General features: G+C 41.7%; 2 protein-coding genes across 2 annotated transcripts in view; one reads left to right on the top strand and one right to left on the bottom strand.

Annotated features, from left to right (window-relative positions):
- LOC134450952 (elastase-1-like) overlaps nucleotides 1-15437 on the top strand; it is a 176333-nt gene that overhangs the window by 30969 nt on the left and 129927 nt on the right. The window lies entirely within an intron of this gene.
- Nucleotides 10104-14983, bottom strand: LOC134450488 (neurofilament medium polypeptide-like). The gene is made up of 9 exons (XM_063200331.1): nucleotides 14900-14983; nucleotides 14042-14075; nucleotides 13652-13723; nucleotides 13050-13088; nucleotides 12831-12902; nucleotides 11774-11845; nucleotides 11184-11240; nucleotides 10856-10963; nucleotides 10104-10593 (listed from the first exon to the last, which is right to left on the bottom strand). The coding sequence occupies exons 1-9, from the start codon at nucleotides 14981-14983 to the stop codon at nucleotides 10538-10540; spliced, it is 594 nt and encodes a 197-aa protein (XP_063056401.1). The 3' UTR covers nucleotides 10104-10537.

Genomic DNA, 15437 nt, shown 5'->3' with positions numbered 1-15437 from the left:
AATAAACTTCGGTCCTTGATCATAGTGATCTCTAAAATGAATAATGGTCCTGGATCATTGTGAGAGCGGTAAAATGAATAATTGTCCTGGATCGCTGTGAGTGGTAAAATGAACATTGTTCCTGGATCACCGAGAGATAAAATGAACAGGGGTCCTGGATCATTGTGATTCGTAAAATAAACTTCGGTCCTGGATCATTGTGATCTGTAAAATGAATAATGGTCCTGGATCATTGTGAGAGCGGTAAAATGAACAATGGTCCTGGATCGCTGTGAGTGGTAAAATGAACATTGTTCCTGGATCACTGAGAGGTGAAATGAACATTGTTCCTGGATCACTCAGAGGTAAAATGAACAATGTTCCTGGATCATTGTGATTGGTGAAATAAAGAATGGTCCTGGATCACTGTTATTCGTAAAATAAACTTCGGTCCTGGATCATTGTGATCTGTAAAATGAAAAATTATCCTGGATCATTGTGAGAGCGGTAAAATGAACAATGGTCCTGAATCGCTGTGAGTGATAAAATGAACATTGTTCCTGGATCACTGAGAGGCAAAATGGACATTGTTCCTGGATCACAGAGGTAAAATGAACAATAGTCCTGGATCATTGTGATTGGTGAAATAAACAATGGTCCTGGATCACTGTGATTCATAAAATAAACTTCGGTCCTGGATCATTGTTATCTATGAAATGAATAATGGTCCTGGATCACTGTGAGCTCTAAAATGAACAATGGTCCTGGATCACTGTGAGCAGTAGCCTGACATAAACAATGGCAGCTATCGAGAAGCTAAAATTGCATGGCTAAGCTCATATGCTATGCCCTCATCTCGTAAAATAAAAACCCATGGATTTTCTTGGATGAATGTTATGCTTTCAAACATTTTTGACTTCAGGAGTGTATTTCCTATAAACCATAGTTTCTTTGTTAGCTACGATGTTAGCTAGTTGTTGACTATGTTAGCTACCATAGTTGCTAACTATGTTAGCCCATTGGAGCTACTCAAGTTGCTAACTGGCTAAACAGTATGCTTTCAAGAAACACACCCCTGAGCCTCTAGCACATAGGTGGCCAGCCCGCGGCTCACAAGCCGCATGCGGCTCCTTGCCTGGTGTCATGCGGCTCTTTCATGGTCAAGTTTGTGTTGTTTATCCATACGGAATATGCATTGGAAGTTCACATAGAGTTTATTATAGGAAATAAATGCCCTGTGGTCTAAAGGGTGGTTTATGCCTCGAGATCAGCGTCCCTGCGTCGTGATGCAGTGAGCCGCACAGTTAACGGAGTGAAGCCTCCCCCATCACGCAGGTACTCTGGGGCACCTCCCCAAAATTGTGTCTCGACGCAAGGAGTGATGCAGACAGCGACGGCGTGAAGGGCGAAAATAGGTAGACTCTGATTGGTCCTCTCGACCAGCCTGCTCTTTACTCGAGTCGAGAACAAGCGCTACTTCCTTGTTCTAACCTTCGTCGATCTACAGACTGAGCTCTTCATTAAATAAGTTGCCTGTGCTTTGTCGTTTCATTTATTTACACGAACCAAAGACACACGTGCGCTTGCAAGTTACGACGCTGAAGTTATTTGGACAGTTGAACAGTGGTTCCGAGGTCGAGGAAACATTGCGCTTCGTGCGACCTATCCTCGACAAATAGAGTTCTTCAGCGTTGACGTCAACTTGTATGCGGCGTTTGGACTTCCGGTTCTATGGCGATTTTTTTACATTGCAACACGCCATAGAGATTCAGGTTTGGCAAAAATATAAGTTGCACGCCAACAACGAACATTAGCGTGTCCCCGCATCCCTTTCTCATTAGTGGAACGGATCGTATCATCATGTTGGTGTATTCACATGTTAAATCATGACGATTATAATTCAATATTGCTAACCCCTTTCTGATCATTAAAACTTCCGAACTACATACTTTCCTTTGGTTGCCATGGGTACAACCCTCCGCACGTACATGACGTTAGATACAGGCGCCGCTTCTGTAGTCGCCAAAAGTTTCCGGGTTTAGCATATGGACGCAACATCGTATTTATGTCGAAGTTTGACACAAAATGATCAACCATGTCATACCTACAGCCTATTTTTAACACCCTCGACAGTTTGCGGGGGTTCGCTAAGCGCGTGCTTGCACTCAGAGCTTATTTGAAACTGGCCCCTATTCATTCCCAATGGAGGCCGGAAGCCGATACGAACCAGGAAGTCCTTAAATGCTAACATGAAAGACTACAATCTACTACATGCTTCCGCGTTACTGAAGAACTTTATGAGCCACTTCTTTGTTCCAAACTACTGCGGTGGCTGCCAGTGCGATCAAAAATGCACGTGACATAAAGATTTAATGTTTCATTTTAATTGTCGTCTGTGAAGCTAAAAAACAACCGACATGTATAGGTTACTCTTTGTATTGAAGGCAGTTTGAGCGTGAAATGACATTGCGCAGACCGCGCTTCAAAACAGGGCATAAATCAAAATGAACTGCATCATGGCTTCGACAAGCTCACTCCGTGGCACTAATAAAAGGAAGTATAACCCGCCCTTTAGGCCTACTGTAGTAAATGACCACGTTGCTGTGTGACATTTGTTACTGTATTGGCCCGAATATAAGACGTGATTTATGTTCTAAAAATAGCGCTTTAAAAAGGGAGCTCCTCTTTCGCTGACTTGACAAATTAGCGGCAAAATAATGATTTTAACATGAAAGATTTGGCCATCACTCCTCAAGGCAATGCCACAACTCTCAATGGTCAAGAAATTATTTTGTCCATATTTGTAGATTCTATCGATGCTTGGCTACATTTGGCCCTATGAATGGACATCACTCAACTGTCAATGTCAACGCGGTGCTGACGGACAGCACAAGGAAAAAAACTTTTCATTCGCGACTCGTGTCCTTGCTTTTATTTTCGTGAAGTTTTGTCAGTACTTTTTGGACTGTATCAAAACAAAAGCTTTCCATGACTATCTGATGGAAAGTTAAAATGCAGCATGGAAAATGAGCGGCGATTTGGCTCACCACCTGTAAGTTTTTGATGCTGTCGTTAGGGCATTTAATTGGGAGGGGGGAAAGCCGGTGAGAAAAACGCTGGTCTCAGGGCACGGCGCTGGTCTGGCACTGCTGGCCCAAGCGCTGGGACAGCACAGGTAGGCTCGGGTATGGAGGTGATACACGTGATAATTCATTATTTGCTGAAGAGAGAGACGTCTACTCTGCACTCTGTGATGCGGAGCCATGTGCTCAAAGCGGATCAAAGCGGTGCAGGCAGACAGCGGGACAACAACATACAATTGTGACTTGTCGCTTGTCCACGTTGAGTTTTGAAAGTAGTCTATCAAAAGGAAAACTGTGGTGGTTTTACCTGGCCACAGCACTCGTTTAAACAATAGAGCTGAGAAATGAATAGGGATTTGACAAGCATCCTGAAAGTTTTGGATGGTGTCGTCAGCCATCCAATGATCATATGTGTGCGCAATAAAGCGGTGCCTGTGGTTGCTTAGACCCCACATGAGCAAAGAGAGGCTTATACTCTTTGTTGCCTAGGCAACGGAGTTATCATCTTTGTGCTCTGTTACACAGGACAGAGTGTTCATTGAAATCATACTGTGAAATAGCCCAAGTTAGAAAAGTGAAAGAAAAGTGAAAGAATTCATAAACAGCATTTTGACCTGAGAATTTTCCAGATGTAAAACATTATTTGTGTGTGTGTGTGTGTGAGAGAGAGAGAGAGAGAGAGAGAGAGAGAGAGAGAGAGAGAGAGAGAGAGAGAGAGAGAGAGAGAGAGAGAGAGAGAGAGAGAGAGAGATGTTGCCCATGTTGGGGCAGTGTGCACGCATGTTTATATGCCTGTGTGATGTTTGTGTGCCGATGTGGCTCTTTGCTGTAACAGTACAAAATGTGGCTCTTGGTGTCTGACTGGTTGGCCACCCCTGCTCTAGCAATCCACTAAAAATAATACTCACCACTATTTTTTGAGTTCTAATTAAGATACTTTTAACCCACCTCAATTTTTAATATTATAGGCTACTGTAGCTGGTGGTTAGTGGCCTATCTAATCTGTGGACATGCATGTTTTGTAATTAGGCCTACTGGTAAGCTACATTGGTTTGAAATTCACTCATAAAGATTTTTTTGATTAATCTTACATCTACTTTGAGAAAGTTTGTGTTTCTGAAGCAGTCATCAAAACGTGTGGAGCTCTGTAAATGAGTAGAGTCCCCTCTCGTGCTATAGGTCCTGCAAGCTCAAAATGGTCCCGATAGAAATGGGAGGGGGAAATTTGAATTTTTAATGTCGCAGGGCAATGACATCATCAATCACAAATGATCCCTGATTGGTCACCTGTAACATTGATCCTGGACCAAGAACTTGGATGTTGATCCTGGATCAGTAAATACTTGGTGATATCAGATCAATTGAAAGAGTTACACAGTGTTTGGGGCAGCCGTGGCATAGTGGTTAGGGAGGTGCTTAAGTAAGAGGCTACGATCAAAGGGTTGCAGGTTCGAAACCCACCCATAACCGTCCTCCCTACACCTCCATGAAATGGCTGAAGTGCCCTTGAGCAAGGCACCTACACCACCACTGCTTCAGGACCTGTAACCAATACCCCGTAGGCCTATCTGAATAACTGTAAGTCACTTTGGGGGGGGGGGGCATCAGCTAAGTTTAATGTAATGTAATGTGTTTGCCTCTCTCACTCAAGCATCTAATGGTGATAAAAATACACAAGGGCTGTCACATACTCTCTCACATCAATGACGACTTTACATCTGCTCAGTCTTATCAGTTACATTACACTTCCACTTCCGACCTGAGGTAAGTTCCTGATCTCCCCCAGTCTCTTTCTCCCACTCATTTCCTGTCCCAATCTTCACTGAATATCTCTTTATACATTAGAAATGGGACGGGCACGGTAGACTGCAGAGGGACTGAAAAGAGATAATAGCAGTGGCGTAACTATCGGTAAGCAGGGACTGCAGTTGCTTACGGGCCCACGAGCTCTCAGGGGCCCCTTTGCGGATGCCTAGTGGGCCCCCATTGTTACTGGGGACTAGATTGTCTCTGCACACGCAGAAAATTCCCCGATAACTCTTCTAATTAATAGATGTTGACCGGACCGTATTTATATCACAACAGATGCCACCGTCCAACATGATGGTGTGCCGTTTAAACACGACACCAATGGCAAAGCCATGCTACTATTAATACTGTGCTAATAACTGTGTTTAGTAGACGGTTCTTTAAAAATACAGTCATATAATATGTTTCAAACTGCAATAAATATCTTAACAATACGGTGTATTTGAGTCTTTATTTTTTTACATTACGACTTGGAATTATGGGTTATGTGTTATGATGAACTGATTGAACATGTTACGTAGCCTACGTAACGTGCGTGCATACAGGAAGAACTTTGGTGCAACGTGCAAGACGTCACATAACGTTAATAGAGCTCTTCAGCGTTGACGTCAACTTGTATGCGGCGTTTGGACTTCCGGTTCCATGGCGATTTTTTACATTGCAAAATGCCATAGAGATTCAGGTTTGGCAAAAATATAAGTTGCACGCCAACAACGAACATTAGCGTGTCCCCGCATCCCTTTCTCATTAGTGGAATGGATCGTATCATCATGTTGGTGTATTCACATGTTAAATCATGACAATTATAATTCAATATTGCTAACCCCTTTCTGATCATTAAAACTTCCGAACTACATACTTTCCTTTGGTTGCCATGGGTACAACCCTCCGCACGTACATGACGTTAGATACAGGCGCCGCTTCTGTAGTCGCCAAAAGCTTCCGGGTTTAGCATATGGACGCAACATCGTATTTATGTCGAAGTTTGACACAAAATGATCAACCATGTCATACCTACAGCCTATTTTTAACACCCTCGACAGTTTGCGGGGGTTCGCTAAGCGCGTGCTTGCACTCGGAGCTTATTTGAAACTGGCCCCTATTCATTCCCAATGGAGGCCGGAAGCCGATACGAACCAGGAAGTCCTTAAATGCTAACATGAAAGACTACAATCTACTACATGCTTCTGCGTTACTGAAGAACTTTATACGCTAGACATAGAAGAAATCTGATCATATTATCTAAACTTTAACAATGTGTTGGCGACGATGGATAACAAAAAGAAGCACCGGAGCGGATTTCAAAAAAGAAAATGGAAAGAGGAGCTGCTGGAAGAACTGAAAAAACTTCCGAAAATAAACTCCTTTCAAAGAGCCGCAGAGGGAAAGGTGGACGTTGTTCCTGCTAGCTACAGTGAAGATTGCGACCAAGAAGAGAACTATGGACAGAGGGGGGCTGTGAAAGTATCTAGCCCCCTTGTTGTGCTAGAAGCAGGGGGTCTGACTCTGACAGTGACAGCTCGTTTACAGAAGATGACAACCTGGCCGGCTCCACACCGATGAGGGAGCACCCAACTGATATGGGACATTTCCCCGACAGCCTTGATGCAGACGTGAAAAGGGGAAAGGACAAGCAAAACAATGTTAGCACGCCACATATCCAGCTTGCTAGCCGCGGTGCGTGTGTTGAACTGTGGATATAAGTCAAGTGGAATAATTGCGAGAAGCCCTGAGATCAAGACAGCGTTTTATGGTAAGGTAAGGACATTTGGTTATTAATTTTGCCGGCCGTGGCATAATGAGTTGGGTTTATTTTGCCTGGTGCGATTGTTGTCACAAGCCTGAAGTTGTCACAAGCCCGTTTTGAAGTGTGTTTGGCTAAATGGTTATTGCGCTGTGTAGACGGACTCGGATGTTGTAACATTCTTTTTTCAAATTTCGTGCGCTTTAAATCTGTACCTGTGCTCGTCATGTTCTGCTTTTACATGTCTTCATGAAGACTTTGGAAAATCTCCATATATGGCATTTCAATGCAGATATGTCAAAACGACAGAGGAGTAGGCTACTGCACATTCGTTGAAGGAAGGGGTGGTGCTTGAAAAGATATCGGTTGTAGTTATGCATTTGCGTGAATGTTTCACATACATTTCAGACACAAGCTAGCAGCTAGTGTCAATGTATTTGAATGATTAGTACTGTGCCTAGCAATGACTGCATATCTGTCTGAAAGACTAACAATTAGTCTCTTGAGATTAATTTTGGCAACATAGGAGGACTAATAGTTTTAGTGGGTTCCTGGATTGGTCTGTCGCGCGTCTGTGTGGTCACTTTGCAGGTGTAAAGTTTTAAATGCACTCAAATACACTGAGGTTTGGCTCGTCTGATTTTTTTCGTGGTTTTATGATTACTGCCTACGTCTGCCGTCACCTAGGCCTACGTGTTTTCGTGGATGTGTAGCGGTATGTGTTTTCATGGACATGCATGGTGTGCCGTCAGCATGTTTTTGTTTATGTGGTGATGCGCTGTCATCAAATTTCCGTTCAAGGTGCGCTGTCACCATTTTTCTGTGTGTGATGTGTGATCAATACTACTAAGAAGTGCATAATTTTATGTTCGTTTATGTAACCTTTATCACGTGTTGTACTTTATATGGGGCCCACACAGATAATGTTGCTTACGGGCCAATTGCTGTGTCGTTACGCCACTGGATAATAGATAAACCTTAAAGGACAAGAGCACTGTTTTGAACATTTAGCCCTTTTCTGACATGTCTGCAATGAAGTATAGTGGCCCTCAACACATTTTTGATGTTTCCTGCTGTCTCTGTTATTTGGTTAATTTGGATTTTGTCTCAACTGGCTTTAGATTGTCCGTCTATGGGCATATCCATATCTGTTCTTAAAATCACCCAAAACATTTGTTCTCAAAAGTATGCATATCACCAATAAGTGGTTAGGGTTGTTCGCTTACAAATTTGAATGCGAAATAGGGCTTCTGTTATTTTCTTATTTGAATTATACAAACAGCAAAAACATATCCGGGATCAATTGAAGGCTCATGACTGTGCTGTACAAACACAGCCTGCCACTAACAATGAGGCAAGAATGCCTGTGAAGATTTTCATTCATCCACACAGTAAAGCATGCAGTGCTCGTTTAACGCTTTGAGAGTACTCTGGGATCAAATGCACTCTAGAATAGTGTTTCTCAACCAGGGTGCCGGGGCCAAATACGCACAATGAAGTAAATTTAGGTCGCCCCAGCAAGCTGAAACTTCAAACGTACTGTAGGTTGTGTGACGTCTCAAAATGTGTTACTTTTCTAAGATTCTGTGGTATCCGATGCAATGCCATATTACGGCTTGTTGGTTTGGGGTGCCTTGAAATCTTTCATGAATTGAAAGGGTGCCTCGCCTAAAAAAGGTTGAGAAACACTGATATGTTAAAATGAATCTTTAAGTGCTGAATTAGCACAGCATTTTTTGCTGTGCAGGTCACGGTTGTCCAAAGTAAAACTTGAAGCTTGAAACCGTATAATTTCACCCCTTAGATGGGGGACTTATTCAGTTCTTCAGACTTCAGTCAGAAACTCCATTTTATTTTATTAAGGACTGTTTACATTTTACCATTTCATGCATTGTACCAGACTTAGCCTCAGGCTGATTTACATTTGTGGTCCCCAGGCAGGATATAAAAACATACAAATGCGATATAGAGATACAGATATAACTCTTAATTCCACCAACATCAAAACCAGAAGTGTGCGAGGATACTCAGCAGAGCTATAAAAAGTAATCAGCAGCGGCTTGGCACTACTACAATCATCAAAGATTGAATGAGGGAAGAATGTAATGGTTCTGGGAAGGCCTGTCTGTAAACAGGGCCTTCCTTCTCTAATGGGAAATCCCACAACGCCCATGCGACAACACAGGAAGTCAGGGGAAAGTCAAAGGAAAAGCCAGAGAGACAGACATCTCAGAGTCACTGGGTGATTGGGGAGGATTGTGTGGTGATATGAATTCTTGAAGTCTTACATTGCCTCTGGCATTACATTACGAAAAATGCACAGTGTAGACCCTTTATTTCACCACAGTGTACTTTAGAAGAAACATGATACAGTAGAATCAACCTACAAAAAGTCAGTAGCCTTCATAATTGTTCCATGAAAGTGCAGCCCCAGCAGAAGCAGGAGCATCCACTCTGGTCCGCAGTGCTTTCTGGTGTCACATAACAAAAGTGTTTAAGGTACAGTGTGTAACATTTACACTGCTCCTTATCAAAATGTGTAGGCCTATTTCCCATTCACAAAGTTGTCCTTTTGTATGAGTATTTACCACCAACATGTGTCAGCCAGGTTTTTTTACAAAGTGAAATGAAACTGAGTAGTGACACAAGGTGGCAGCAGCCTGGCTCCCCTACCTCCACTACCATCAACCAACAATTATGAAAGGATAAACTTATGAATGATATGATTAATTTTCAAAAGTATGTACACAAATGTATGGTATTGATATTTCCTAGACCCAGTCCTTCCAAATTTGAAGAAGAAAAGTATTTGTTTTGGCCCCACAGTACTATCTGCTGAATAGAGCTCCGATTGCAAGGGGAGAACTCCATTGTATGATGGAAATGCGGCTGTTTTTTTTTAGCCCATTGCTAACAGTTATGAATCTGCTTGAAATGCATCGTTGTTCAACCTACTCCCTCATCCCTTCGTCCGTTTGCTGATTTGTCCCTTTATCTGGTAACATGAGTAATCTCATCCCAGAAGACCACCCTATACATAATAAGTCACATTTCCACCAAGCAGATAGCCTACAAGACAGTCCGGTCCACTTCGGTTCACTATTGTCTACTATTGTTTCCATGGCAAGAATTTATGAACTGTACGCAATTTAGTGTACCAAACTGTTCTGTTTTATGATACGGTTAAGAGATGATGTGCACATGTCCCTAAAGTAGAGGGAAATGTATATTGGGGGGAAGCTTATGGAGGGCAAGGCCAGGTTAAATGGACCTAAGTCATTTTAGTGCCAGCTGTGAGGTTTGCTTCATTTTTGTCATGACCTTGTTAGCATTCATACAGTAAAACAACATTTTTTATTTTTGTTGTTTATGACTGAGATAATAAGCCAGTGTAAAAGGCACATGCGGAAAAAAATAATACATGGGAATGCAGCAAAGGTTTGCTTTAATTAGTGATTAAGTGTACAAACAGCATTGTTAACTACAGTATGATGTCCATATCATTGTGTATTTGTAAAGTGGCATGCAATAGATTCATAGTTTCAAGAATAAGAATAGATACTAAATATCCTGTTTACATACAGTATGTGAATATTATGTGTAATGTGGAATCAAAATAGAACCAAAAACCCTCATCAAAAACCCTTGATACAATAGAAATAATGTGCAAATGATTAGTCAGGAAATACAGTCTGAAATACAGTAACAATTAGCTTAGCTGTACGTACACATTAATCAACAGGAATCACTGAGTTGTTGATTTTGTGGTTGAACGACGAAACACATCCATTCTTTAATTTTTTTCATTTTTCTTTTCATTCCAATCACATTCATTGATTGAGTTGGTTGATTTCATATCTGGCAAACCCAGCTGAGGGCTGGAGACTCTTACGATGCCTAGACCTTGGACTCAGCCTCAACCTCAGGCCTCAGCCTCAGCCTTAGTCTCAGCCTCAGTCTCTTCCTTTGCTTCCTCCTCTGCAGAAAAAACAAAGTAAGACAGTGCACGTCAATTAGTTAGTCAGTCAGTCCTTCACAGCCCATGGCAACTCAGCGCGTTCAGTCTACTACTGAATTTATGAATGATTAACTAATGAAAAAAAAAACGTTTTTTGATTATTTTTTTTTCCAGGGAGCAAAAGGCTCATGATAAAATAGAAGAAATTATAATGCTTTTATTGTCACTTCGTAAAATGTGAAGTGCAGACACACGTGTGTAATTACTGTAAAAGGAACCAACCTTGAAACTTGGAAGCTTCCTCTGCTTCCTCTGCCTCCTCTGCCTCCTCACCGCTGGCCTCTTCCTCCTCAAAGGCATCTACAGCCATGTCCTCATCAAAGGACTCCTCTGTGAATTTATTTTCATTTAATTTCATTTAATTAATTTCATTTAAATTTGTTTTTATTTTTCTGTGTATTCCAACTGTGCATGTCTCAAGACAGGCAGTCATTATGATCTGCTCTACCTGGGGATCCTATGGTTCAATGGACAACAGCAAATAAACCTGCTTCAGGACCTTCTCTTTGTGGAAAATGAATAAATAGGAGCAGCTAATACACAAACTCACCTGCGGCCTCCTCCTCATCATATTCCTCAGCTTCATCAGCAAATTCCAGGTCATCCTCTGAGACATCAGACATTAGGTTAAGATTACTCTCAAGTCAAATAGTGAAAGACAATTTACATCAGCACACATGCAAGTTCCTCCTCTTACAACTTTGCACAGACATCAACTCTGTAAAATAGCAGGGTTAAGTCAGCAGAGAGTTCTCTGGGACCAAATACACTTCAGAAGATGTTAAATCGACCTAGAAGTGTTGAATTAACAAGCCTTTTTTTACAGTGAATATATTTAGATGGATTACACCACACTGACGTCTAAAAGGTGCCAAACATAAAAACTGGAATTATATCTGCACGCTTAAATCTGCACGCCTTTGGTCAAAGAACTTCCTCAGGGCACAAACACACATATGGCTTGGCAAGTAAAAGGATTTAAGTGTGCCGACTTTTTCCTTTCTATTTATCATATATTTAATATATTTAAAATCACTTTCATGTTAGAAACTTCAAAGGACTCTGTTTAGCCTACATGTAGGCTACCGGTACAAGCATTTTCTACAAAAGATGCATGAGGTGCCGTAGGCCTGTACATACCTGCGTACTCGTCAGCCTCCAGTGCCTCATCCTCATCACCATCCATCTCCTCCTCCTCCTTCTGCATCTCCACTGGAGAACGCACAGGACAGAAAAAAACACATGGATTAAAACAACACTAGTAGTTTATTGTCCCTCATAAAAAGCTACAGAGAGATGTTTTACTCTTGCAGTCAGAAGTACTTCTCGATCTGTTACAGGTAGGCCAATGACTACGTGAAAAACTTATTTTTTTTAAAAATCTTCTTATACAGGTTGTTGTCTGATTTGCTCTAAAGCTTGTATTGGCTTGTGAGTGCCGCTGAAAGTGGCATAACATGTCTTGTGAGTGCAATGTAATGAAACGTCATGTAATGACCTGTAATTTAGTGTATTACTGTATTATAACTTTTGGTAACACTTAACTTGACGCCGGTGTCATAGGCATGTCATTACAGTGTCATAGTAGTGTAGTAGCAGCGTCATAGTAGCTCAAATAAAGAAACCTAGGCATGGTGTGACCTTTTCTCATTTTTCAGTTTTACGATATTTTGGTCAGCACCCTTAAAAGAAGAGAAAAATGGTTGGGTGAAGCCTGCTTCAACCTTTATGAGTGTCATAGTAGTGTCATGACTAAGTCATAGATAAGTCATTAATATTATGTCCATGTCTTAAACATTTTATGACTGTTGGCCTTAAGTGACATGCGGTTTGACATAACCGAATGTCACTTAAGGCCAACAGTCATAAAAGTTCCAGAATCGATGCAGCAATTTTTTTAAAGTTTCAATTACTTCCGTGGATATTTCAGAATTGATGTTAAATTAAATAAAAGCACTTCAGAGCATTGAAACTGATAGACTAATACAGAAAACAGCCAATAAAATGTTGCTCAGTATCTAACTACTTGTACTGCCTCATCATGACTGATGAAACATTTGCTTTGCTTTCAGTAGAAATGTAATGCATTGCAATGCATCGTAGAATTGAATTGAATCGAAACGAATCGCTACCTCCCGAATCGTAATCGAATTGAATCGTGAGGGCAGTGCCAATGCACACCACTATCATACTCTACCTGAAGATTCTGCCTCAGATTCCTTGAGTTGGGTCTGTTCATGGGCGTTGGGAGACGCCTTCTCCTGGGGAACTGCAGAGCAGAAAACATCACCAACAACAACAATGAGATCAGGTGCGAAGATGACTTACATGTGTACTATTATCTCACGTGCCATGGCATGCATGCAAGTCTATGGCAGTTATACTTTTGATTGTCGACTGGGATGGGTTGTCATACCTGGAGCCGCCTGTTTATTTGAAGAGTCTATCGCGGCACCTGAAGTGAAGCAAAGCAAAAAAATATTGTCTTTACTGCTGTGTGAAGAGCCATTGACTCATCAATCTATTTAATATTATAATTATTGTATTGCCCATATGAATTTGTATAACAATACATATATTATTACAAGTGTGTGTTTGTTACAAATACATTGTTACAAATTACAAATAGTTTTTTTTTTTTTTAGAATTCTTGCACACCTCCCGAGGCCAGGTGCGTAGGAGTGGAACCACTGGGTCACCAATATTGCGACAAGAAATCTCCCGCACAATGTTCACATTAGCAATGGTGGGGGTAGCGTCCACGCCAATGTCTTTTTCTGTGCGTAATTCCAAGAACAGTATGGCAAAAAGGAAGGAGTAGCACACAAGAGCTGAATGCAAAACTGGGAACAACTGATGATGGGCTAGACCCAAAACGTTTGTCCCAATTGTCTGTCGGTTTTATTTACTTTATTCGGCTTTGTTTAATACACTTTTGATTTTGTCTCGAAATTACAAATTGTTCCCAAATTAATGCCATGTCTGTTTCCACACCCCTTTTACCTGGTGTTACTGTACCTGTTGCCATGGTGAGGGCAAGGGCAGCACAGAGAGTGAAAAGCAACTTCATGATTAACTTGGTGAGTATTCCTGCAAAACACAAATGCATACACACAGTTACAAAAAAGAAAGGATAATACAGAAAAAGGGGAACAAAATATAAGAGTAGTAGAGCAGAGTAGAGTAACTTTATTGATCCCCAGAAATATGATGTAATATATAATATATAATATAATATAGCCCTAATATAATATAATAGAATAGAATAGAATAGAATAGAATAGATATAAAATTATAGAAGATAATATATATAAATATGAGATATAAATAATATATATAAAATAATACAAAAGAACAGAATACAAGAATACAATCCGTGCAAAATACAATGGAATAGAATGCCCTCACCTTCTGCGACTGACTGCGTCTTCTCAAGGAGCGTCTACTGAGTGTTGAGCGTTAACTGGCAACAGAGTCTTTTATAGGCATATCTTTCCCTGGGCCCAGGACAACTGTCCCCTTTGCCCCCATTCCTTGTCGGCTTCCCTGCTTGTGACCCTAGTGACAAACAAATAGTGGCATATCGTGAGGTGCACAGGTGACATGGCATATCGTCTTTCTACAGTTGAGCAAGATGACCCATCATCAAACAGGAAAGTGAACCCTAGTCAAACACGTCCCAAACAGTCGAAGGGACACGTCAGCTCTGGGTTGGCATGCAGCATCACAACCACTCCTGGAGCCTCTTAACAAACACAGACACACAGACACACACACACACACACACACACACACACATAGGCCTACACACAAGCACACGCACACACAGGAACAGACACATGCGTACAAGCGTGTGCACACACACACGCGCACACACACACATACATAGGTGCATGTACAGACAGACAGACAGAAAGACACATGCACACAAACATACATAGACACACATACATAGACACACACACACACACATATATACATATAGAGTATGCCGTAAGCACACTTCTTTGCTGACAGTGGTCTATATCACGCTCCATTGTCTAACTTCATACTATAAATGTAAAGGTATAGACCTCCGTACATACTAATTACCCAGAGACCTCTGTATAGCCCACATACCCAACTGGCATCATGCAAAGGCATAATTATTTCACGCAAGAGCATTTTTCGTTGTGGTGCACCGACTTTGCATGTTAATTCATGCTCTACACCGCCGCAGAAAAAGCATTTTTGTCACACGAGAATTGTGCTAAAAGTTAATTTTACCGCTGTCTTGGGGAAATCTGGTGCCCGCAGGAAATTTCTGTTGCTAGACGCGAAAATGTTGAGCTGTGTCCTGACCAAAACCATCCCTAACCCTAACTTGTCAATGAAGCAACGTTTCTGTCGCTTTACTTTAGCCAAGAACAGTGAAACAAGCAAGGACAATGGCGAAATAGTGCCCAGACCAAAACCACCCCTAGCCCTAACCTTTCACCTGGTGTTGTAGAGCACGAGTTAGCATGCAAAAAGTCATGGTGCACACACATAGACGGTTCAAGTCGGTGTGTTATCCAAACACTCTGTATGATGCCATGTTCCAATTGCAGATATTCTCTGGTAATGCTGGGCATTTGATGGGCAGTCATGGGTGAGCGGTTTGAGTGTTGGACTTGTAACCCAAAGGTTGCTGGTTCGACTCCCGACCCATCAGGTTGGTGGGGGGAGTAATCAACCAGTGCTCTCCCCCATCCTCCTTCATGACTGAGGTACCCTGAGCATGGTACCGTCCCGCCGCACTGCTCCCTTGGGGCGCCATTGGGGG

This window comes from Engraulis encrasicolus, chromosome 6 (assembly GCF_034702125.1).
Source record: "Engraulis encrasicolus isolate BLACKSEA-1 chromosome 6, IST_EnEncr_1.0, whole genome shotgun sequence".
Lineage (NCBI taxonomy): Eukaryota > Metazoa > Chordata > Actinopteri > Clupeiformes > Engraulidae > Engraulis > Engraulis encrasicolus.
The sequence above is the reverse complement of the archived record's forward strand: the minus strand, read 5'-3'. Positions and strand labels throughout refer to the sequence as shown.